The sequence below is a fragment of the Vombatus ursinus genome, unplaced genomic scaffold (assembly GCF_900497805.2).
Source record: "Vombatus ursinus unplaced genomic scaffold, bare-nosed wombat genome assembly UNPS02010548.1, whole genome shotgun sequence".
NCBI classification, from domain to species: Eukaryota; Metazoa; Chordata; class Mammalia; order Diprotodontia; family Vombatidae; genus Vombatus; species Vombatus ursinus.
In genome coordinates this window covers 20,353,879-20,379,236 of record NW_020950326.1, presented here as the reverse complement: position 1 = coordinate 20,379,236, position 25,358 = coordinate 20,353,879, and the positions used below count along the sequence as shown (strand labels likewise).

At 41.0% G+C, this 25,358-nt stretch overlaps 1 protein-coding gene across 1 annotated transcript; it reads left to right on the top strand.

The window, feature by feature from the left end:
• The first annotated feature begins 4,471 nt into the window (after positions 1–4,471).
• AMER3 (APC membrane recruitment protein 3) lies at positions 4,472–7,414 on the top strand. The gene has a single exon (XM_027854668.1). The coding sequence runs from the start codon at positions 4,472–4,474 to the stop codon at positions 7,412–7,414; it is 2,943 nt and encodes a 980-aa protein (XP_027710469.1).
• Positions 7,415–25,358: the final 17,944 nt, after the last annotated feature.

Genomic DNA, 25,358 nt, shown 5'->3' with positions numbered 1-25,358 from the left:
GTTTACTTTTTTTTACTTTTATCCATGCTAAATATCCGTAGTTCCTTCAATTGTCTTGTATGACAGCTGCTAGACCCATTGCCATCTTGATCAGCCTCCTCTTTGGGTAAGCCATTTAGTAAAAGTCCTTAAAATATGGCAACCAGAACTGAATATTAGCAATATTACAGAGGTTGTCTTACCTGGACAGTGGGATTATCAGCATCTTTACTCTGTACTTCTTTTAGTGAAGCCTGAAATTGTATCCCTTCTCCCTTTTTAAAAGCACATTTCTCACACCATTATGGCTAACTAAATTTCTCAGTATTTTTGCACAAAATGCTGTCAAATTAGGCATTTCTCATTCCAATCCACTGACCTATGCAATTAGTGATACACTCTGATCATGCCACTTCTCTACTATAAAACCCTCAGTAACTTCCCATTGCCTATGACATAAAATATAAATTCTTGTTCCTGGCATTCAAGACCCTCTGCAATATGGTTTTCACCTTCCTTATAATTTACCCACTCACCATGTCCTAGCCAAATTCAATGTACTTTTTCCATTTGGCCAATTGTATTTTTTAAGGATTTGTTTTCTACAGCTAATTTTTGTCCTTCCTTTTCCAAGCTATTGCCTTTCTCTTGCATACCTTTCATTTCTTTTCCCAATTTTTCTTCTACCACTCTTATTTGACTTTTAAAATCCTTCTTGAGTTCTTCCAAGAAGGCTTTTTGGGTTTCAGACGAGTTCATAGTGCCTTTTGAGGTTTTGGATGTGGGCATGTTGACAATGTTGTCCTCTTATGAATTTCTGCCTTCATCTGTCCCCATAATAAGAATCTATGGTCATTGCACATTTCTTTTTGCTCATGGTGTTTGCTTATTTCCTGACTTTTAAAAAAACTGAGCTCTTCCATTGGGGAGCAGGGGGCACTGACTGAAGCTTCTTGTGCTGGGGCCTCAGGTGCTGGCAGTTGGAGGCTGTAGGGTTCTGGAAGCTTACCTGGTATTGGGCTGGAATTAGCAACACTGGAACTCTAGGGGTAGGGGTGGGGAGTTTGGCTCCGGAGGATGCCTGCTAACCCAGGCCTTGTGCTCCTTTCTTTGGATCCTGTTCACTTGGGCCTTGCACAGGGATGTTTTACTGCTGCAGGATGTCTCTCAGCCTGGAGCTTTACCTCTTGGAGTTGTGCTTCCCAGAGTTTTGCTGAGGCACTGAGAGACTTGGCTGCTGGAAAACACCATGGCATGTGGTGGTTTTCCAAGCTGGTTTCCACTGATTCCCCTGCCTGTACTGAGGCACTCGGGGGTCCTGGTGTTGGTATTTGCCTGCTCCACCACCCTGGGGTTCAGGATCTCCCACTGATGTGCTGAGGTGGGGATTTCCACTAGCTTGCTGAGATGCCACACATTCTATACTGCTCCCCCTCCCCCAGAGCAAGAGGGGCCTTTCCCATTAATCCCCCAACCTTCCTAGGCTATAAGACTGCTGCATCCCATCTTTCTGCTGGTTCAGCTGTTCCAGTGTTTTTCCTGAGGTGATATTTTCTGGGCTTTCAGAGGCCAGTAAGAGAACGTGAGAGCAACTTACTTCTTATTCAGCCTTCTTGGCTCCCAGAAGCAGAACTGTCCACAAAATTCAATTATTACCTATTTTCTGTTCTCCTGCCTTCCACCTTTGTGCATATTGTCCACCATACTTCCTTCCTCCTTTCCCACCATCTCCTGTTTAGGTCACTTCCTTCCTTCTTCAAGACCTAACTCAGTGTCACCTCCTCTGTGATGCCTTCACTGATAACCCCCACCGCCAGCCCAGGTGGAATTGATTTCTTCAGATTCAAATTTCTCATTAGAAGACACTGTGCAAAGAGATACATTGTGTAGATATATAGAGGGCATATTGTTCTACCATTAGATTATAAAATCTTTGAGGTCGGTGTCTGTGCCATATTCATCTTTCTTTCTTCAAACCTTGTAATAGTTTTTCACACATAGCCAGTTCAATAAATGTTTTAATGAATGCTCTTTCCCTCTACAAATAGCTCGTATTTTATTATGTGCGCATTTGTATCTCTCTAGTAAAACCCTTCCAGGGACTTATTTTTGTCTCTTTATCCCCTGTGCCTAGAACAAAGTTTTATGCATAGTAGGTGCTCAATAAAAGTTTGTCAAATTGAAGTGATTGAATGAGTGAATTTTTTCTCAGTCTAGATATGGGATATTGTATTTATCCCAGTTGTACATCTTCTTGTCAATATTGGTATATTATTCCCCCATATTGATATATTTTGAATCTTTATTCATCACCCATCATCTAATATATTAGCCATTCACCCCAGCTTTATGTCATTTGTGAACTTTATATTCATTTTTTAATGCAAATCATTGATAAATATGCTGAATAGTATAGACCCAAGGAGATATTAAGAAAATTCCTACTAACTTCAATTATCCTGGCCTAGACAAATCACAATACAAGCTACTGAAAAAAATCCCAAACAAACTTGTAGGTATGATTATAGAACTACTGTCAGTAATTCTGAAGTTCTGAAGAATAAGATAGGACACTAGAAATTATCAAATGTCCTGATTTTCAATTACAGAAAAAAGATAGACAATAGACACAAGAAATTGGTAGTCTTCATATTGGTCCCTTGAAAAATTCCAGTCAAATAGGTGACCTGTGAGAACTCATAAGAAAGTGTTGATCCTTAGAAACCAGCATGAGTTCACTAAGAGCAAGCCATTCCAAACAAATCTTTTTTTTTTTTTTTTTGGTATCACAGAGTTGCTATACTGGTAGATCAGTGGAATGCTATTGCCATGGCATATTTTAATTTGAATAAAACATTTGTCAGTCTTTCACGATGCCCCTGTGGACTTTTGTATTATCTCAAAAATATATTATTTCATCAATGTGGTTACTCTCTTCATCAATGTTAGATTGCAACACCTTAGCACATAGTTTAATAAGTAGCTATGCTAGAAGCCACATCATTTGGTGGCCAGCAACCTTTTATGCAGAAAGCACTCAAAATCTATATCTCTAGTACTGTACTCTTATCCTGTTAAGGACCAGAGAAAATTCTCAACTCTAGATCCGTTTGCCATGGGGAAACTAGACACTTGGGAATGCATCTCATTAACCTGATGAACATTCAGCTATTTACAATCCTCTAGCTTTTGGTATTCCATTAGAATTTCAGGCAACTCACCCAATACCCCCAAACCTATCATGCAGAGTTGAAAAATCCAGTCCAATAAGTATTTATTAAATACCTACCAAGTATAAGGTACAGTGAGTGATAAGCACAAGCAACACAAAGACAGCTTCAAGGAACCCATCTCCATTTGTCTGGATTACGTCCTGTTGTCCTCCAATTTGAAGTTGGAGAAGGCTTTCCTTCAAAATAATCCTGTTCTCTATAGAGTAGAATTGTGATTGACAGTTTTTCAAGGGATAGCACTTGACAGCAGAACTCTAGTGGTGCCACTTGAACATCTGGGCACCCGCTGTCTTGATTTGGGTTCTGTTCCTCCCTCGTACTGGATCAGTCTTGGAATTTTTGACACTGATGCTGGCATCTTTCCATAAATGCTCTGTCAGCCCTGCCACCTGTCTTCCTCAGTTTCCACTCCACTTGAATCGTTGGTATGAAACTTTACTTAATTCATCACTGCCATCCTCTTCCTAGTTTCTCCTTTAGGCTTCTATGTCTGACTCCTTGATACAGAAACCCCTTTGGCATTTGGCTCCAACCACCAGCATCCTCTGCAGGTTAAATATACTAGTTACTTGCAGTCCTTAGAAACAGGGGTACTCATGTTTTCCCCAGACTTTTGGCAAAACCCACTTCTCTTAGTCCACGTGGTTTAGCTATACTTCCTTCTCAATGGTACACTGTTTCTATCCCCTATATTTGTCAAAATTCTACATATTTTCAAGGCCCATGTCAAGTCTCACCTTCATGGAGTCTTCCCTCACTAAATCAACTCTCTTAGCTCTTAATACACTTGGAGTCTGAACTACACCACTTAGTTTTTTTCTAAATGCTGTCTTGTGCTGTTCCATGGGCTGTTTCATTTCTATCCAATTAAGCTGCTTGAGAATAGGAACGATGTGGTGGTACTTAGCAGGGTGGTATTTAATAGGTACTTAATGAATACTTCTTGGATTGAATTAAAATGATTTGATTTAAATTGAGAAGGAAACAAAATAGTGGTTTAAGAATCAGTAGACCTGAATTCTAATCCCAGCCCTTCCCACTGACTCACAGTGTGGCCAGAGGTAACTCATTCAACATGTCTGGGCCTCAGTTTCCTCATCTGTGACATTAAGGTTTTGGCTTAAATGATCTTCAAGGTCCCTTGCAGCTCTAAGATTCTATAAGTTTGTGACTGTGATGTTTTGTTTTGAAATAACTATCAGACTCATCTTACTCTCTCTTGTAATTTCTTTCCACAGAAGCAGTTATAAAGGGGAAGCATGGAGCTCAGAAGGGGAAAGACCTTCATCAAATCCAGTTTACAAATTTCCAACGAGAAACCAATAGTGGCAGACGCTGCCGTCCAGAGTAAGGAAGCTGGGGCATTCAGGCCAAGGATAGCAGCAACTGATGGAAGGCCCTTGGAAGAGGAGAGTCAGAAAGCAAGTTTGGCCTCCCATAAACACTACAGGTTCTCCAACAAGGTGACCCATTTGGTACCTGATGAAGACCTTGGGGCTTCTTGTGGGTCTTCCTACAAACTGGTACGGAAGAGCAAGACTCACGATTGTGTGATGGGAGCAGAAAAGCCTGTAGGGAGGCTGGTCAATAGTATTAGCTTTTCTGGTCTGGGAAGTCACCCAGGAGCCCATGGTAGGAGAGCACCAGCAGGCAGCCCTAGCCCATCCAGTTGCAGTGGTCAGCAAATGATTGATTACCGTCACTTTGTGCCCCAAATGCCCTTTGTGCCAGCTGTGGCCAAGAGCATCCCCAGAAAGAGGATTTCTCTGAAGAGATCCAAGAAAGGGTTCCGGGATATATTCCACATTAAGAAGAACAAGTCAGAGAGTCTGGCTATGCTGATGGGGAAAGGCAAAAACTTGCCGTCTCCAGGAAGTGAGGGGGAAATACCTGGAAGGCTAGGCAAGTCCTTCTTCAAACCTGGGGAGACATTGGCTGCTGATAGTTTGGCTCAGGACTTGTCTGACAGTGAGATACAGTCAGATTCCTCCTATGACTACTGTGGGGCCTTGTGTGAAGATGTGGCTTCCCTTAAAAGCTTTGACTCTCTTACTGGCTGTGGGGAGATTTTTGCTGATGAGGTATCAGCCTCGCTGGAGCTGGAGGGCAGCCAGGAGATTTTGACCCAGCGGCCAAGAGCCAGAGAAAACACATCTGCCATGGGCTCTTTCCAGGGTGGGGTAGAACAGCTGGCCTCACCAGCTCAGAACGAGGCTACTGACTTTGCCAAGTTCTGGGACAATATCAATTGGTCAGTGAGGAGACACCAAAGTGCGTTGTTTGATCGCAAGATTGAGGGCTCCAAAGGCAGTGATGCTGGGAGGCCCCAATATGAGCCAGCTATGCTGCCTGATCTTCCACTGTCTCCTGGTGGTGACCCCGGGAGCTCCAAAGATAGCTCCATAGACACTGGAACTCCAAAGAGTGAGCTTCAGGAATCCACCTCCACCAGTGATGAAGGCTATTATGATTCTTTTTCCCCAGGCCTTGAGGAGGATGGAAAGGAGGACCAAAGTCCAGGAGCACCCAGTGGCCGGTTCCCTCGGGATAGCTATAGTGGTGATGCCCTTTATGAGCTCTTCTATGACCCCAACGACGCCAAGATCAGCCCCATCCTGGACGATGACCTGTGTGTGTCAGAGAGCCTTTCTGAGCAGGCAGTCGAAATTCCCCTGTCCATTTACAGTTTCCATGTAGGGGCTGAGGAGAACCTGGCTCCTCAGCCAGCCCTGGACATCATCAGCCAAAGCTTCCTGCACAGCACTTGGAAAGGGAAGGAGTGCCTCTTGAAGCTGTGTGACACAGAGCTCTCCCTCACTATGGGCATCATTAACTGGCTCCGCAGGAACCCAGAACTTGTTTCCCCCTCAGATCGGGTCCAGACTCTGCCGTCACCAATAAAGGAAAGTGGGGACCCTCCTGCCTGTTTGGGCCTCCCATTATGCCAAGAAGCAGAAGGAGCAACTATTACTATGGGATCTGGGAATGAGGGCTCAAGTGAGAAGGAAACTGACAACCTGGAACCACTGTCTCGCTCAGAGCAAGCGTCCAACAAGAGACATTTTAACCATGGGACAGTAGAAAAACATAGAGAAGTACCTCAAAGGGAAGATCGTTCCCCTAGCACCCCCAATGAGGGGTATAGATGGGCCTCAGATGTGTGTAGGTCCTGGTTGGCTAGTATGCCTCATCTATCAGCTGGTGGATGGCAGATGTACTTGCCTGAGAAGGATCTGGGTTCCAATGAGAGCAGGACTCTAGGTGAAGCCCCTTCAGCCAGTGGAGATCCATCGAAAGAGCTTCTGTCTCACCCTTCACAGGTATCCTCAGAGAAAGGAAAAGGTCAGTCTTCATCAGAAGCTTCCTCTCAGTCAGTAGAAGCAGAAGAAGCCACTCTGGCAGATACCTTGGATGAACACAAAGCCCCGACTCCGTCTTCCCGCCCCAGTGCCCACGAAAAGCCAAATCTTCCCTTAAGCCTAAAATGCTTCCAAAGCCAGACCAGCCCTGGCCTTAAGAGGGCTGAACCTGACATAATGCCAGTCCTGGAAAGCTGCATGACACAGGTGGCATCTCTGAAGATAAGCTATGAAAACAAACCCCTGGCTGAGTGGTGCCTCAGGAAGGAAGAGGGTAGCACTCTATGTAAGAGACAGAAGGTAGGGAGCCACTGTGTCTTGCTACAGAATGAGTGCAACTGTAACCCTGCCAGCTCTGGATATCCCCTTCTTCCTCCAACTGGGAAGCTTCAAGAAGTGCCCACGAGCCCAAACCAGGGACTAAGTCCCTGGCATAGTCAGAAAAGCCAAGCAAGTTTTTTAAACCACATGAGCCAAGTCTCGTCAAATAAGATCAACTTTGAATATGCTCAGTTGAACGGTCAAGCCCTTTCCTACATCCAGGACCTTCATCTCCAGCTCAATCCTGGAGACCCCTCTGTGGCTACACAAGAAGACCACCCAAAATTGATACCTCTCTTTGCCTCTAGTGACTCAGTAAGGCCAGGAGCCTTCCCTCAGGCCTCATGTGCAGGTAGCAGCTCCCCGAAAAGCTTGTGCCCTTGTTCAGACATAAATATTCCTGGTCCTACCTCTGGGAGCCCTCTGGAATGTCATCACAACCTTCTAGCCCATGTGGGGACCCTCCCCTGTCATCCTGAGGTGATGGCTGCAAGCCCGGCCATGACTGAGACCAACCTATAAGAGCCTCTCTAATGAAAGGAGGTGAGTTTTGGTAACTAAGTTAAGCAAGCAACCTAAAAATAATAAAGGAACCAATGGTTACTTTTGTCCCTTGTCTTTGAAGGCAGGGCTAGGCAGAAGAGGTGGCTGTCATTGCCTTGGGATGAGTGCAACAGTTGGGGAGTTTGCTGGGAACTTTTAAATGCATTGATTGGATGTACTTTCTCACGTGAAGACATTTTACAATGAGTTGGGAAGGAAACAAGTATTTTAAAAGGTACTTAGTATATGCTAGGCACAGTGTTTACAAATATTATCTTCTTTGATCCTCACAACAACCCTGTGAGGTAGGTGCTGTTATCACCCCCATTTTACAGATGAGGAAACTGAGGCAAATAGCAGTTGGACAACTTGCCCATTTGAGGGTGGGGAATATATTGAGTCATTATATGTGGTATGAGCCTTTGGTGGCAATTTTTGGGCACTAGCTGTCATATCTATCTTCTCTCAGTTGCTACCTTGCATCCCTGTGCAGTCGCCAGCAATCATGCAACAGTCCCCCCAAAACCAGGCCCTACATAATTGCCTCAGTTCACCATATATTAGTGTTGTACGTGTCTCTCCCTGACTGGCAGTGGTCAGGGCAGCATGTGAGCATTGAGCAAGAGGGGGTGGCATAAAAAGGACATGAACAGAGCACAGAAAAGAGAGGCTGGGACTGTTTAGAGACAAATTTCGTCAACTTTCCAGAGTCCTGGCCCTGCTTCAACATGTGAATTTGCAGAACAAATTCAGTTCAGATGATGTCATTGCAGACTACTGTTTGAAGGAAGCCAGATATAGAAACAGAGAAATGAGGGGGTGGTGCTTATTTGCATTTTAGCAGTGGCTTCATTATGTCAAAGCAGGGCTCCTTTTAACAGAACCCTCTTTAAAGCATTTTAAAACTTGCCTTTGAAGCAAGATTCAGATGACATGAAATGAGAATGCAGGTCAGCCTCACTCTGGGCAATAGGCACAAAAGCGAGACTAAAGCGAGACTTGACTGCATCCACTTAGGCTCCTCTGCGGTTGTCTGGAGCTGCCACCCTCAGTATACCAGCCCCAGCAGAGTGATGTGCTGTAAGAGGACATTGTTTGCCTTTAGACACTTACTACTGATTGGCCTCAACTCACAGCTGCCTCCCTGAATCCTGTAGGGTGCTTGGCATGATAGGGAACATCTGCTTAAGCACTGGTGGCAGGTGAGAGGGCATCCAAGCGAATCCATCTGAGGCCTAGGGGAAAGAGATGGAAATGGGGAGGGGCAGTGTGTACCCAGGAAACAGCTAAAGGAAATGGAGAACCAGCCAGTATGTGAGCAAAGGAGTGTCCTGTAGCCAGCAGCTCCTTTATCCTAGAGATCAGGAACCTATTCCAGGTAAGAAGATCTGGTATTAGTGCAGTTAGCAAAAGGTTAAAGGGCCCTAGTGGAAATGTTTGCACTTAAGATCATTAGATCATAGGATTTAACTTGAAGGGCTTGTTAAGATCATCCAGTCCAATCCTCACATTTTATAGATAAGAAAATCAAGAGAAGGAAAGTGACTTGCAAGAGCTGAGATTCAACCCAAGACACAGTGTCATAGTACCTAGCACACAGCTGATTAGCTGCTAGATTAATATATATTGAAGAGAATTGAATTTGAGAATCTCTTAAGACTCTCACATTGGTCAATGATGTGCCAGAGAGGTTGGCTGTGGTCTAACTAAATGGTAATGGCTCTGCCAGGTGGAATCTCTGGGTCTACAGGTTCTGAGCTACATTCTATACTTCATTGGATCTCAATGTCAGGATTCTTTGGTTTTACAATGAAAAGTATGGTCAATAGCAGGTCTGGCCCTATACATAGAAAGGAGAGATGGTTGCCTACCTGGTGTGATTTGAGGGACACCCAAAGACCTCCCGGTATCACGCAGGGTCAGCTGTTAGCAAAACTGTCATATGATAGAACCATAGATTTAGAAGGGAAGAGGGCTTGACTTTGACTCTGAATCCTGACTCTGACACTTGCTAGATGTGTCAATAAATCAAGTCCACAAGAATCGATCTCCGTCCTTGTCTCCCCACCCCCTCACTTTCCTTACTGTATCTTAGCTACTTCCTTGTCCCCTCCTTTGCCCGAACTTGGGAATTGTTGTTCTTGTTGTTTGATTGTTGTTGTTTGGTTGTTGCAGTCGTGTCTGACTATTTGTGACTCCATTTGGGATTTTCTTGGCAAAGATACTGGGGTGGTTTGCCATTTCCTTCTCCAGCTCATTTTACAGATGAGGAAATTGAGGCAAACAGGGTTAAGGGAGTTGCTCAGGGTCACACAACTTGTTAAGTGTCTGAGGCCCTATTCGAACTTAGGTCTTCCTGTGTTCTATCCACTCACCATCTACCTGCCCTGAACTTGGGAGGAGTAACAGTAATCTCTAGGATCTTAGTGTGAATAAGTTGATGGGGTTGATTTCCTAGGTATGTGGAGGAGGCCAGGGAGGCTTTGCCTGAGGCCACATAGTGCTTCTGCACCCCAGCCACCAGTACTCAAGCACATGCCCTGGGCCCTGCAGGATTCACTGCACCAGTAGCACATGACCTTGGCCCAGAAGACTTGGAATTTGAGGTTAACAATACAGAGTCAGCTCAAAAAGTTAGCAGAGCTTGTTTCATTTTTTGCTTCATATGCCCAGTATCTAGAACCGTGCCTTGCACACAAGGAAGCACTTGTTTGTTAAATTCAATTGAATCTAGTTCCTTCTTCTTGTCTACTGCTTTAAACTACAGCCTCTGTTGAGACCCTTCCAGAGACAGTGCTCATTGCTTCATGAAGAAGCCCCTTCTATTTTTGGACAGTTTTACTTGTTCTACAGTTTATTCTCATTGATTTGAAATCTGCCTCCCTTGAACTTCTACCCTTTGGACTTGGTTATGCCCTCTGGAGCCACATAACACATTTCACTGTATAATCATCACACCCAAAATTGGGTTATAACCTTTCACCACGTAATCATCGCATGGGTTAATTTTTTTCCTCACGCCACTTAAAAGGTAAACAGAGCAACAATGTATTCACCAGTGGCATATGGATATGCATTTATTTCTTGCACACTGTGACCTGAGAGCCTAGATTTCTCAACTCACATGCGATGTCAGTATATTTCCAAAAGCTGACTTGCATGTCTTGTTTAGAGCGCTGCAGTGCTAATGGTATTGTCACTCAAACCAATGAAGAGCTGTAGATAAAAGAGAGCAAGGTTATCTTTATGATGGGTGATGTAAATAGGTACAGGAAGGAACTACTCAAAATTCTCTCCAACTAACCCATCACTGGGCCATTAGAAATTCATTACTTTGGACTAAGGACTGGCCATTTAGGTTGTGGTATAATGGAAAGAGGGCTAGACTTTGAATCAGGAAACCTATCTAATGATACTAGTTTTTCCACTAAACTAGCGCGAGGCACTAAGTCTTTTAATCTTTCTTGGCCTAAGTCTTGACTGTGAAATGAGATTGTTGGATCACATGATCTTTCAGGTTTCTACTAGCTCTGCTGCTCTATCTAGGATTTTTTTTTTTAAAGAGGTAGTATATTAAGTTCCTAACAGCTTGTTGTCATTTGTCCTTCATTCTCTAAAGAGGACCAATGACATCAGGAGCATGATGTCTTGATTTGTAACTGAATTGGATTTTAAGTGAGGCAGGGCTGTGCAAAGTCATCGACCTCACTCTCTCCTCCATGATTATCTGAGTCTAGTGGCAAGACATGGTCAGGATGACTGGAGACAATCCCACACGCAGTGGGATACCTTGGCTTTTTTAAGCTAAGGTCTTTCCCAGGTCTCAGCTTATCTGAAACAACACCCATTCAGTGATTTAAGGATAGGTAAGAAATGAGGCAAAAGATGGCTTAGTTTGCCTACTCAAAGGGAAAAAAAAATCAATCTGGGAGAGGAAGACCCTCAGGGTTTCTAGCCAGAACAGAAACAATTGCTATTTACATTCACTAGGAGCCATCAAAACCCAATGACCTAGTGAGGCTTGAGCTGAGACATATTATTGGTCAATCAGTGAGAGCCAGAGTGATTTGGGTTTAAGGCATGGTCAAGTAGCTCCACTTGAATCCTAATGGACTTTATCAAAACCTGGTTTTCCAAGGCTCTATTTCAAAAAATAATAAATGAAATCACATGGGACAAAAGAGTTAATTGTCCCATATTTTAAAAAAATGATAGAATAAGTAGGGAAGAAAAAATCTAGCCACCAAATCCCTCTTGTGAGGTTTTTGTGATCAAAATTTATATTCCTTTGAGCAGAGCACTCACATGTAAGGGTAGGTGGTGCAGTAGATAGAGCACCAGGCCTGGAATCAGGAAGATCTGAGTTCAAATCTGGCCTCAAACATTTACTAGCTGTGTGACCCTGGGCAAGTCACTTCACCCTGTTTGTCTCAGTTCCTCATCTATTTGCCCCAATAAAATGAACTGGAGAAGGAAATAGCAAACTACTCCAGTATTTCTTACAAGAAAACCCCAAATGGGGTAACAAAGAGACGGCACAAGTAAACAACAAGTCCCTAACAACACAGTGTAAATGAATATATGAGTGGCTCCTTAGCTGACAGGAAGGATGGGGTGAGACAATAGGAAGGCTCTGGAGCCATAGGCAGGAAAGCCACTGGACAGCAGAAGGCAGGGAAGACCTGAAAGGGCGCTCAAAAATTAGACGTTGGAAACACTGATGCTAAAAGTGTCCAATTTTGCACTTTGGACCAGGGTTGGCCCTGATTTCATCCTTTGAGTTTAAGAAGCCACAGGTGGATTTCCTGTGAAGAACAGCTTTATGTGGGAAAAAAGGGGGCTTGGAAGGGACAGATTGTATTGCCTTTGCTCATAGAGGCCAATGTTAGACAACATCCTCCCAGATGCAAGGTCTGGATGCTAAATTAAACAATTTTCTTCTTCATTTAACACAGTTCCTGAGGACTCAGGATGATGTTTTCCCTATTTCTGCTTTTCCCTGCCCATACAAATCATTGTCAATGAAAGATACAGAAAGAGATGCCCCCTTTCTGACAAGGGGCTCTACAATGAATGGTCTGTCTGTAGAGATCAGCAATTGCATTCTCCCTAGGGAGTCCATATGAATGGGGACAAAAAGTTTTATCCCTTAGAGTGGGATTGTTTTATATTTTCAGTTTCTGTGACTACATGGGCCAGAAACTTGGAGATATGCAGAGTAGAAAAAACTCAGCAGCCCCAACTAAATGAAGTTTTGTTACAATAAAAGTATTAATTCCAACCACTGTCCATTATTTGTAACAAGAGCTACTGTTTAAGGTAGAACACTTTAAGGTTTGCAAAATGCTTTACATATATTTTCTCATTTGATTCCAGTAACAACCCTCTGAAGTAGGTGCTATATTCCCATTTTATATAGATGAGGAAACTGAGGCTTATCAAGGTTTAAGCTGCTTATCCATAGACATAGAGCTAGTAAGTGCTTTAGGCAGGTTTCAAATCCAGATCTTCCTGAATTCAAGTCTAGCACTCTTTCCACCATGCAATGTTGTTACTCACTGGGGGACCACACCGTTACTAGGACAAATGACATTTTCAGATAAATTTCAAATCTCTTTAGACACTAAAGTAAATACTAATTCAATTCATCAAGGATTTGTTGATTTTTACAACAAATTTTTAGGGTTTAGGATTAGGCTAGATCCTATGGGAGCTTCAAGAATTATAGAACTGTACATCCCAAAGGGACTTAAAAATGACTTTGACCTTTTTACTTATAGATGAAGAAAGTGAGAATGATGAAATGATTTACCCATGGTCACATAGTAAGTCAACAGTGGAGATAAAAATTCAGCCTGTATCCTTTGATTCCTGGTCCAACATTTTTCCCCACCAAACCATCCTGCCTCTTTAAGAAAGAGGGAGGTCATGGTCCCTGACCTTGAGAAATTTACAGTCTACGTGAGGAGACAAGATTCACATTATGTTCCTGCCAAACTGGACTACTTATTGTAGTGACCCTGTCCTGTCCAAAAATATCTTCTCCATGTAATTCCAACATCAGAATTAATTAATTCCTAATTAAATTAATTCCCAAGAGATAAGGAATGTTCTTTTGGAATTCCCTTTTCAAGGAGACTTTTCCCTCTCCTATTAAGGGTATTATATTAAGTCCCCAATACTTCAGAATGATTCCTGATTTCTTTGTATGGAAATATGCTTGGGTAGGAGATGGGACGAGAACTAGCTCCCTGCACAGAGTCCTGTGGCCAAGAATGAGCTGCCCTTATACCTCCACTGCGCCCTTTTATTCAAATCTTTCTCTTCCTTTCAGACTCAATTCACGTGTCACCTTTTCCATAAAGTGTTCCTTGAATGCCCCAATAAGAAGTAATCTCTCCCTCCTTAAAGCTCTTATAACCTTCTTATTGGTCCAATGCACTTAACCATATTCTAACTTGTATTATGATTATTTGTGTGCATTTCTCTTCAGTCTCCTACCTTAGGCTCCTTGAAGACAGGGACTCTTCTTTTTCATCTTTGTATCTCCAGTGTATACCACCACTTTGCAGCATTTAAGCACTTATTATGCTCCAAATACACGAAATATTAAGTTAAGAATAATGTCTTCAATTCAACAAATGTTTGTTAAATTCCTACTATGTGCAAATCTAGCCTCAGACAACTGTGTGACCCTGGGCAAGTCACTTAACTTTTGCCCCAGTTTCCTCATCTATAAAATATAATAATAGCTTCTACCTTCCAGGTTTGTTGTGAGGATCAAATGAGATAATATTTGTAAAAAGCTTAGCCAAGTGCCTGGAACATAGTAGGTGCTATATAAATGTTAGCTATTATTTTTATTATGTTTGAGGACCTATGCTAGGTATACACAGACATAACAAAACAAAAAGTTCTTCAAGGAACTTAAGTCCTATTGATTAGATAACCATTTATAGGTGTGTAACTAAATAGGAAGTATAGTAATACAAAATTATTTCAAGAGGGAGAGAGTGCTAAGGAGGTGGGAGAGCAGGGAAGGCTTTATTTTGGAGGTGGCCCTTGAGATGTGCTCTGAAGGAAGCTGAGAATGTTTTGAGGTGGGGGATGCATCCCATACTTGGGGGATCACTTGTGCAAAGGAATGGGGGCAAAAAAGGGAATGTCATGTGCCATGAATAGCTAGAGGGCCAACGTCACTGGATCAGAGAGTGAACGAAGGGGAGGAATATGAACATGAACATGAGAGGTAGGAAGGAGTCAGATTATAGAGGGCTTTAAATGTCAGACTGAGGATTTTGTATTTTATCTTAAAGGAAATTGTTTTTTCTTATCTTATAGGCAAGAGAACCGTGGATGATTTTTGTAAGGTGATATGATTGGTGTTTCAGGACTAACAATTTGTCAACTCTGTGTGTGTGTGAGAGGTGAATTGTGGGAGAGAAGAGATGAGGAGCAGGGGGACCAATTAGGAAGCTATTCCAATTAGGAAGTCTAGGTGAGAGATAATGAGTTAGAACTAAGGTTGAGACTATACAAGTGGAAAAAAGGGGAATGGATACAAGAGATGTTATGGACGCAGTATTCTTGGATTTGGTATGTGGGTCAAGGGAGAAGAGGGAATTAAGGATGACTATAAGTTTGTATATCTGGATGACTAGGAAGATGGTTATATTAGTGCAAATTGGGAAGTGTTTTGGGGGTTGGGTAAAATAAGTTCCATTTTAGACATGTTGAAGGTGAGACAGTAATGGAACACCTTGCAGGAGATGTCCAATAGGTGGATGGTAATATGGAACTAGAATTCATAAAGCAGTTGGTAATCTGGACATAGAGTTCAGAAGAGAGATTAGGGCTGAATATATTTGATTTGGGAGTCATCTACACAGGGATGATAATTGTGTCTATGGGAGCTGATCATCAAGGGAGACAACATAAAGAGAGAAGAAAAAAAGGGTATCGGGCAGAACCTTCGGGGATGCCCACACTAAGTGGGTGAAAGATGATGATTCAGGGGAGGAGCTAAAAAAGAACTGTTAGACAAACCTGTAGGAGGAGAACTAAGAGAGAGTAGCGTAGCAAAATTAAGGGGGAGAAAGCATCCCAAGGGAAAGGGGCACCTAACAGTGTCAAATGCTTCTGAAAGGTCAAGAAAGATAAAGATTGAGAAAACACCATTTGATTTGGAAGCTGAGATCAGTGGTAACCTTGGAGAGAATAGTTTTGATCAAATGGTGGCATTGAAAACTGGATTGCAAGGAATTGAGAAGTGAGTGAGAAGTAAGGCAAGGAGGTAAGGAGTGTATACCACACTTTCTAGGAATCTGATTGTTAAAGGAGAAAGAAAAAGGCTTAATGTTTATATAGTACTTTATGGTCGCAAAGTTCATTATACACATTACTGCATTTAATTCTCACAAAAACATTTTGAGGTAGGTAGAAAAAACAACATTATTTTGCCTACGAGGAAATAAACTGAGCGGGGAAATAACTGGCCTGAGTTAAATAGCAAAGCTGGACCTCAAATGGGATTTAAAAAAAATTCCAAGTTCTGTTCTTTTTCTCTGACACCATTCTGCCTGCCCATGAGAAAACAATGTAAGATATTATAAAACCATAGGACCTGAGAGTTGGAGATCATCTAGTAAATTTCCTCTTCTAAGATGTCCTTAGTATGTAGGACTACATACCCTGCTTGAGCATTCGTAGTTACTAGCAGCTGGTTATCTCTTGAGGCAACCCATTCTATTTTTGGACAGTTCTTGTGTAGACTATTTCCCCTTAGGGTAAGCAGAAATCTGTTTTCCTGTAAGTTCTATCCATTTGTCCTAGTTCTGCTTTCTAAAGTCACATAGGTTAAGTTTAATTGCTTGACTACATTGCTTGCTTCAAAATATTTTAACACAGCCATCGTATCTCCCTGGAACTCTTCTAAGCTAACTATTGCCTATTCCTTCAATATATCTTCGTATGACACAATTTCTAAATCTTTCACTAACCTTGATTTCTCTCATGTGGATATCTTTCAGTTCAATAATATCTCTTTTAAAAGTGGTACCCATAACTGATCATCTGGATCTAGAAAATTAGGGATTACATGAGGTTGGGATTGTGGGGTGTGGTGACATGCCAAGTGAAGGGAATAGGATTTGTAAAGGCATGGAGGTAGAAATGAGCATGCTTTGTTGAGGGTAGTGAGGAAAGATAGGTAGAGCTGGAGTAGAGAGTACTTGTCATAGGGTTGTGGCAGATATGTTGAATAGTTAGGGTGGAGGAAGATTATAGGTGGCCTTCAGTCCAGGATGAGGAATTTGAAATTAACCTATTAGGAAATAAGAAGACTTTGTAGGCTTTTGAAAAATGGAGGAATCAAATACTACCAATGTATAGGAGGATTGATTGGGGTTGACAGAGTGACAATATAGGAATTGACTGATCACATCATATGCATTCCCAAAATATCTGGATAAAGGATTTAATTAGTTATCCAGATGTGTTGACTACATGAAACCATCTCATCCCCTGCCATATTTTTGGTGAGCTGTTTGAATCTGACAATGTATATTTCTATAACTCTAATGTTTGCAAAGTACTTTGCTTACATTATACCAACTGATCATCATAACAACCCTGTGAAGTAGATGGTGCTAGTATTATTATTCCCATTTTACAGAGAGGAAGATGGGGACCTAGAGAAGTAACGTATCCACTGTCACACAGCAGAGCTAATATTCAAACCCAGATATTCTGACTCCAAGTCTAGCATTCTTTCCACTATATCATGCTGTCTGCAGAATTTAGGTTTTAACTCATGACCTCAATAATTTAGAATTGTATGTAAATGATCTTCTGACCACTAGGACATTTCACATGGGAGCAAACAAGCTATTCCACTTGGAAGATGGAGAGGCTTCCTATCTTCCTGAATCACCCAGCTGTGATTCCTTGGCCTCAGTTCCAGAAGATATAGAGGTCTCTGACTTCCTTTCCAATCAAATTGGGTTTGGCTCCTGAAGGCCTAAGCAAAATGTTGTTATAGCAACCAACTCCCTGAAACCTTGTTTATAGTTAATGCTTGTCTGAGCACAGCAAAAATAGGCCTAGGAGGAAACATGATATTTAGGGCTAGGAGTTTCTGGCTTGTAATTTTTTCATTCAATTCACAAGATTTTGTTTGTTTACTTTTGATCCGACTGGAGCAGATCTCTGTACTTTTTGTTTGATAATAGGGATATTTTATCAAAAGATATTTTATTGTAAGAAGTCAACATTATAGCACCTGGCTCCTTTTTAGCCATCTACAAAAAAATGGGAGGAAAAACCTCATTAGATGGGATGGGCTTGCTCTGTCTCCTACAAAATGTAGGCCTTGGAGGTGCTACTCAAAAGCTCAGAGGTATAAGCATTGCTTTGCACAGAAAGCAGGGCTCCTCCCTGAGGACTTACAAATACTTGGCAGACTTATTTATTCATCTAATGCATTTTCCCAGCTTCTCTTGAAAGTCAAAGAGGGCATGAATTATATTTCATAGTCTGGGAGAAAGGCATGGAGCCAGGGATAAGTGAAGTGATCTCTCCAGGGTTCCATGGAGAATTAAATTCAACAGTGGTTTGGTAATTTAATTCAATTCAATTTGCTGAATTAAATCATTTATTAAGTGCCTAGCACTGTATGCCAGGCACTGTTATGAACAGTGTGGAGAGAAAGGATTGCTTCCCTCATGAAGCTTATAGTTTAGTTATGGGAATATGATACATACACTTAATATATTTAAATTCTTCAAATTTCTGTGATTTCCTCAGTGTGTATTGCAACCCCATTGCATCTTACTAGACCATCTTTAAGACTTTCATACACAAATGACTACAACACAAAATAATACATGATAAGCACATAAGAAAAGTACAGATAAAGAGCATGTGAGGTGGGTTATTTGTTGGAGAATGGGGAAGGATTCATGGAGTAGGTGGCATTTTAGTTAGGCTTTAAAGAGTGGCTTGTCATTCTACAGGAACGCATGCCATGGAAAGTGGAGATAGTAGGGAAGAGCAACAGTGTGAATAAAGGTAGGAAAAGCAAAAAAGTGGAGGGTTAAACTTGGAGTGAGAATATGGGAAGAGTAGAATGGGCTAATGGAAAAGCACTGTTCCTTGAGCATTTATCTCAAATCTAGCTCATAATTATTTCTCCTTCCTCTGAACAACCATATATAATACTTCCTGTCTCTATCATTCAATTTGTCACTGATAAGATTAAAATATCTATCGAGAGATATCTCTTAACATTTCATGTTATCTCTCATATTGGTACAATTATTCATGTCTCCTTGCTTTTCAAATTAGAGACCTGGCCTTATGTTTTTGAATATTCCCTAGCCTATGTAAAACAATAAACAATAGACATTCAATTGATAACTACAGAACACATGATTGAATCTACTGATTATAATCCTGAATTGGTCCTATGGTCCATTTAACCCTGGAACCCAAATAAAACTTCTTGTTATTGGTTCTAAATTTTCCATTTTTTAAATTCAAGAAGGGCTTCAATTTTAATCAACAAACCGCTCTTCCATCCCCTTTATGATCTCTCTCTCTCTCTTTCTCTTTTTTTCTCTTTCTCTGTCTGAGGGCCATCTCCAGTCATCCTGATCCATATCTGGCCACTGGACCCAGATATCTCTGGAGGAGAAAGTGAGGTGGTGACTTTGCACAGCCCTCCCTCACTTAAATACAATTCACTTGCATGTCATAGCATTACCTCCATGATGTCATGGTCCTCTTCGATAATGAAGGAGAATTACCTGTCTATCTATCTACCTATCTATCTATCTATCTACCTATTATCTATCTATCGTACATAAAGAACTGGATAAATATCAGTTATTATTTTAGTTACCATCTGAGTCAGTCTCAGTCATTGTCTTCTCACACTTAACTTTCCCTACCTCAAGACCCTAACATAAGGATCTTATCCCTTTGGTTATTTGGAGAAGTAACATGAAGAGAGGAAAGAAGACTTGGTTTGGCATCAGGAGTGACCCAGATTTGAATCCTAGCTTTCATTCTTATTTGTTATTAGTCGGGGGAAGTCACTCTTCAAGTTTCCTAGTCTATAAAATAAAAAGAAAATAATACTTGAAATACTAACTTTACAGGGTTGTTGTGAGGAAAATGCTTTGTAAACTTTAAAGGATTGTATAACCATGACTGATGATGCTGATGCTGATGTTTCAAGATTTGGAAAGGTATAGTGAATAGAGAGTCCCTTGGAATCAGGAAGACCAAAGCTCAGATTTCATCTCTGACTCATACTGGTGGTGGTTGGTCTGGGCAAGTAGCTTAAACTCTAGGTGACCTGGCCAACTCTTTAAGACAAGAAGTGGAAAAACAGGTGCCAATCTGTATTGGCGGAGGGAGTGTCCTCCCCGGAAATTTTCTTTAACCCAATGAAATCTCCAGGTCTGTGGCATGTTATAACTAATACCTACCCTTGAAACTTTACACTGATTTGAAAACAACCTGACTCACCTAAGTGCACCTGTAAAGGCCGTTTATCCACATGGGGGCCTCCCCAAGGGCAAAGCATTCTGAAGAACAGTCCCCTCCTCTCACCTGCTCGACCTCCCTGATGCAGGGAGGTCTTATTGTTCACTCTTTTTCCTTCTCTCTAGCTTCCTCCTACCACCCTCCAGTTTAATCCCTGTATTTCAGCTCCAGCTCCTGAGCCCCTCTCCTGAAGATCCTGTAAACTCCAATCCCCATTTCTTTGGAGCCTACAATGCCTTTGTTTCTTAGCAGTAGTGATAATTCTTCATTATTATCCCTTCCCAAGGTTCATTTCCCCTTCATTGTAACCTTACCTTCACCAGGCTAGCCCCAGATAAATCACTCCCTGGTATATTGTCACATTCTCTACCAATCAAAGGCTAGGGAGGAAATAGGAGCATGACCCTTACAACGTACTTTAAGCCTCCAGGTATGTTAGCAGACTTTACATTCTTGGACTTGAGTCAGTTCTTATCCTAGTCTTTTAATGACATTAATACCATTACTAACATTGACATTACTAATAATACTAATAGTAATCAGTTATATGTAAATAGCACGTACTATGTGATGGGCACTACACTAGGTACTTTGCAATTACGATTTCATTTGATTCTTATAACAACCCTGGGAAGAAGGTGCAATTATTACCCTCATTTTATAAAGAAGGAAACTGAGGCAAATAGAGGTTAAATGACTTGTAGTGGGTCACACAGCTAGTAGGCATCTGAGGCTGGATTTGAACTCAGGTCTCTTCCTGACTCCAGGCAGCATTCTTTATCCACTATACCACACTGCTGCCCTACTACTTGGCCACTGTAATATACCATGTTACTGTGTCTCTTGGTGTGTGATACTCACTGTCCAAGGACCAAATCTGAACATCTCCTTCCAGGTGTACTTCTGAACAAATGTAGTTTAAAATTATTTTTTTAACATTTAAATTTATTATTTATTTTAAACATTCTTTTCTTTTTAAATTTTGATTCTCTTCTTTCCCCTCACCCCCTACCCACTGAGAAGAAAGCAATATACCAATTATTCATGTGAAATCATGTATAACATATTTCCATATTAGCCATATCTTTTAAAAAGCAAGAAAAATAAAGTGAGAAAATTATAATTCGATTTGCACTGAGCTCATCAGTTTTCTCTCTCTTTGGAGGTGTATGGCATTTTAAAGTCATGAATCCTTTGGAATTGTCTTGGATCATTGTATTGATCAGAGTAGACAAGTCTTTCATAGTTGATCATCATTACAACATTGTTGTTATTGTGTACAATGATCTCCTGGTTCTTCCCACTTCACTCTGCATCAGTTCATATAGGTTGTGCCATGTTTTTCTGAAGCCACCCCATTGTCATTTCTTGTAGCACAATAGTACTCTTTCACAATCATATACCACAGCTTGTTCAGTTATTTCTCAATTGGTGATTATTCCTCAATTTTTAACTCTTTGCTACCACAAAAAGAGCTGCTATAAATATTTTTGTACATATAGGTCCTTTTCCTTTTTCTTTGTTTCTTTGGGATACGGACCTAGTAGGGGTGTTGCTGGATCAAAGGGTATATACGATTTTATAGCCCTGTGAGCATAGTTCCAAATTGCTCTCCACAATGATTGGACCAGTTCACTCCTCCACCAGCGGTAGTTCATTAGTATACCTATTTTTCCCTTATCCCTTCCAGCATTTGTCATTTCTGATACATGTGAGGTGTCACCTCAGAGTTGTTTTAATTTATATTTCTCTAATTAATAGTGATTTAGAGCATTTTTTGTATGACAATAGATAGCTTTGAGTTCTTCTTTTGAAAACTGCCTGATTATGTCCTTTGACCACTTAACAATTAGGGATGGCTCTTGTTTTTATTAATTTAACTCAGTTTTGTACAAAGCATGTATTTGAGAAATGAGGCCTTTATCAGAGAAATTTGCTATTAAATTTTTTTGTGATACTTTATTGTCTATGGTACCTTTTAGCATTATGCAGCTTTCCTGATCGTTTTTTTAAATTGCTTTGTCTGAGATCGTGGTTGCTACCCGTGCCTTTTTTATGTCAGCTGAAACATATTAGAATCTGTTCCAGCCCTTTCTGTATGGCTTTCTGTTTCAAGGATGTCACTTGTAAACAACATATTGTTGGATTCTGATTTCTAATTCATTGAGCTAACTGCTTCTATCAAATGAGTGAGCTCATCCCATTCACATTCATGATTATGATGATTAATTGTGTATTTCCCTTCAGCCTGTTTTCTTCTGTTTCTTCCACTCTCTCTCTTTTTTTATCCCTGTTTCTCCTTAAAAATCTATTTTGCTTCTAATCACTGCTTCCTTTAATCTACCCTCCCTTTTAACATTCATTTCTGCCCCCCCCATCCCTTTTCCTTCCTATTTCCCTGTTGGCTAAGTTACATTTCTATTCTCAACTGAGTGAATATATATTCTTCCCTCTTTTTACAAATTCCAATAAGAGTGAGGTTCAAGGATTGCCCTCTCCATCTTCCCTTACATTGTAAAAGCTATTCCTTTTATGCCTCTTTTATGTGAGAAAATTTTCTCCATTCTACCTCTCCCTTCTCCTTTCTCTGTGCATCCCTCCTTCCCAGTCTTTCTCCTTCCTTCACTCTCTCTCTCTCTCTCTTTCTCTCTCTCTCTCTGTCTCTGTCTCTCTCTGTCTCTCTGTCTCTTTCTGTCTCTCTCTCTGTCTCTCTCTCTCTCTCTCTCTCTCTCCCCCCTTCCTCTCTCCTTCCCTCCCTCCCTTTCTCTCTGTCTCTCTCCCTCTCTCCCCTCTCTTTCTCCATCTCTCTCTCCCCCTCTTTTTCACTCTCTTCCCTTCCTCCCTCCATCTCCCTCTCTTTCTTTTATTGTGGTATGGATGGTTTTGTTCCAAATGAAGGAATTTAGAACTCAGTGAGCTGGTTGGGTTGTAGGTCCCTCAATTGATCTTACCTAGCCTACCACTACCTTACCTATAGGAAAGTCTGCCTTGGACGGAAGTAGCATCCAGTTGTTGTCTGAATCAGCTTGCTCTAAGAGAAATCTGGCTATTAATGGGAGAACATTGTGATCCAGGCTTCAGAAAACCATGGAGCTTAAGAATACATCCCTCCCTCAGCCCCAATACTGCGAAGACCAGGCAATCTTCTGACTTGCTCTCTAATATTTTTATTTGTCTTTAATTATTCATGAAAACCCTTGGAAAAAAAGAATTGAGAAGTTATTTGACAATATACTAAGATTATGGCAGGCCCAGCAGCAGAGGTCTTTGGCATAATAGTTCAGATATATGAGGGAACATGGGTCTCAGTCTCAGCTTCCTTTGGCAAACCTTTTGAAGGTCAGCAGCAGGGATGGGCCTGGCTATTTTGTTTCTATTAGGATGCAGTGCCACATATCCTTCCTGATAGACATGTGGTGGCCAATTATTGATTGTCTGAGGCACTGATTTACATTGCCTGTATGTCTGAGGGAGCAGGCTGGCATGCACACATGGGGGGGATCAAAATGCATTTTAGTATCTCCCAGTCATTCCCTGTCGGGTGACAGGAACCAGGAGATTTATTTGAAGTGTCTTTGTGCCCTTAGGGTACAAAATATTGATGCTGCAAGAGCTGGGATGAAGCTGTTGGGAGAGGTGGAAGAAAGGAGATTGGAAAATCTCTCTTGGAAATACCTTTATGGCCCAGTGGCCTAGAGATAGCTTTGCCTGATGCTTTAATCACAGGGACCAAGATATCATTCCATGCTTTAATTTATTTTTACTCCATACAATTCCACATGATAAACCTATTGGCTAAGTGACAAGATACTAATTATGGCTGCTGTCATTTACCAAATCATTGCAGATTTTATTTCATAAAATATCATATATCAGTAATACGCAGAACATATTTATAAAATCCAAGAAACAGCAGCTCAGCATTAGTATTACATGCATTTTCTATTATCTGCACTTTTAGCATTGTCATCCATTGTTAGAGTGAACACAACACAGAAAAATACCTGCAATATAACCCTAACATAAAATTAGAATCTCCTGATTAGACAGAGACATGCCTCACAGAAGGAACTAGCCATTTTGATTGATTTTATCAGGGTGATTCCCAAGTCAATGTTAAAACAGGAGTAAAATGGAAGATTTCACACTTAACATTGCTCCTGAAATAGAATGTGTTTATCATTTCACCATATTACGTTCTTTTCTCCAAGGAAGATAAAGGAGAAAAAAACCCATCTTCCCATTCATTTAACACTCTTGGTCTTCATTCTGTGTGTTGAATAATTCCCATTGTAAAGACTTTTGCCTCTGCTTGAAATGCTTGGATCATTGGAAAAAGAGAATTTACGTAGGTCTTTACTTCTCTGCTCTGCCTGTATACGCACATATAATTCACCTGTTAATTCCAAACTTTGTTCTTTTCTTGGGGCAAAACAGACCTGACTTTTGACTATCTCCTATTTTCTGACTTTAGAAGAAATTGTTGTTGTTTTCTAACCCTCTAATCTTTGCAGTTTGTATCACATAGTTCATATCTTAATAGTTCTCTAATTGATGTACATGTCAGGTCTGTCTCTCCAACTAGACTGTGAACTTCTTGTAGGGGTGGGGTTCCTATCTGCTATATTGTCTGTCTCATAGCACCTTGCTGGGCACACAGTATTTAGAATGTCAGTTCCAATATAGTACCAATAGGAAGAATGATCTTCTAACAGAATGTAAGCTTCTTAAGGGCAGGTTTTTTTTTCTATCTTTATAACCACAAGGCACAATGATTACTGTCTTCTACTGCTTGTTGCTTTGTGAAAGTATCTTGGGCCCCATATATTTGAAGGGGATAATTTTAAGATGATTAAAAAAAACAGCTGACATATCAAAAATGTCATACTTTATGCAATGCTTTATATAACATTATTTTATTTGACCCTTACAACAACTCTGTGATATATGTAGAACAAGTGTTATCATTTATTTTACAGAAGAGAAAACTGATGCTCAGATTGGTCAACTTCAGCTTTCAGTTAAATAAATGGAATAGAAGCAGCATGATCCCTTGCTTGTCATGGATGACTTTGGCAGTCTGGAGAAGCCTACGGGTTGCCTCACAGAAGAATGTTTTCACATGCATAAATTAAAATACATAGGATTACAAAGGAAACCAAAGATTTGTTAGTGAAAATAAAGATGCAATTTTTTTTTTCATCCAAATTCATAGACTCTCTGAAATCATCCCAGCTTCAGAACCTTTGGTGTAGGGGAATGAACTTTGGACTTTTAATCAGGAGACCTGATCCTAGTTTTGTCTCTGCCACACCCTATTGATGTAATGTTGAGTATGTCTTTTAATCTCTCTGAGTTTCCGTTTTCTTATGAG

What these genes read in the sequence shown, in the direction of transcription:
- AMER3 (XM_027854668.1), top strand. Translation starts at nt 4,472, where the DNA reads ATGGAGCTCAGAAGGGGAAAGACCTTCATCAAATCCAGTTTACAAATT.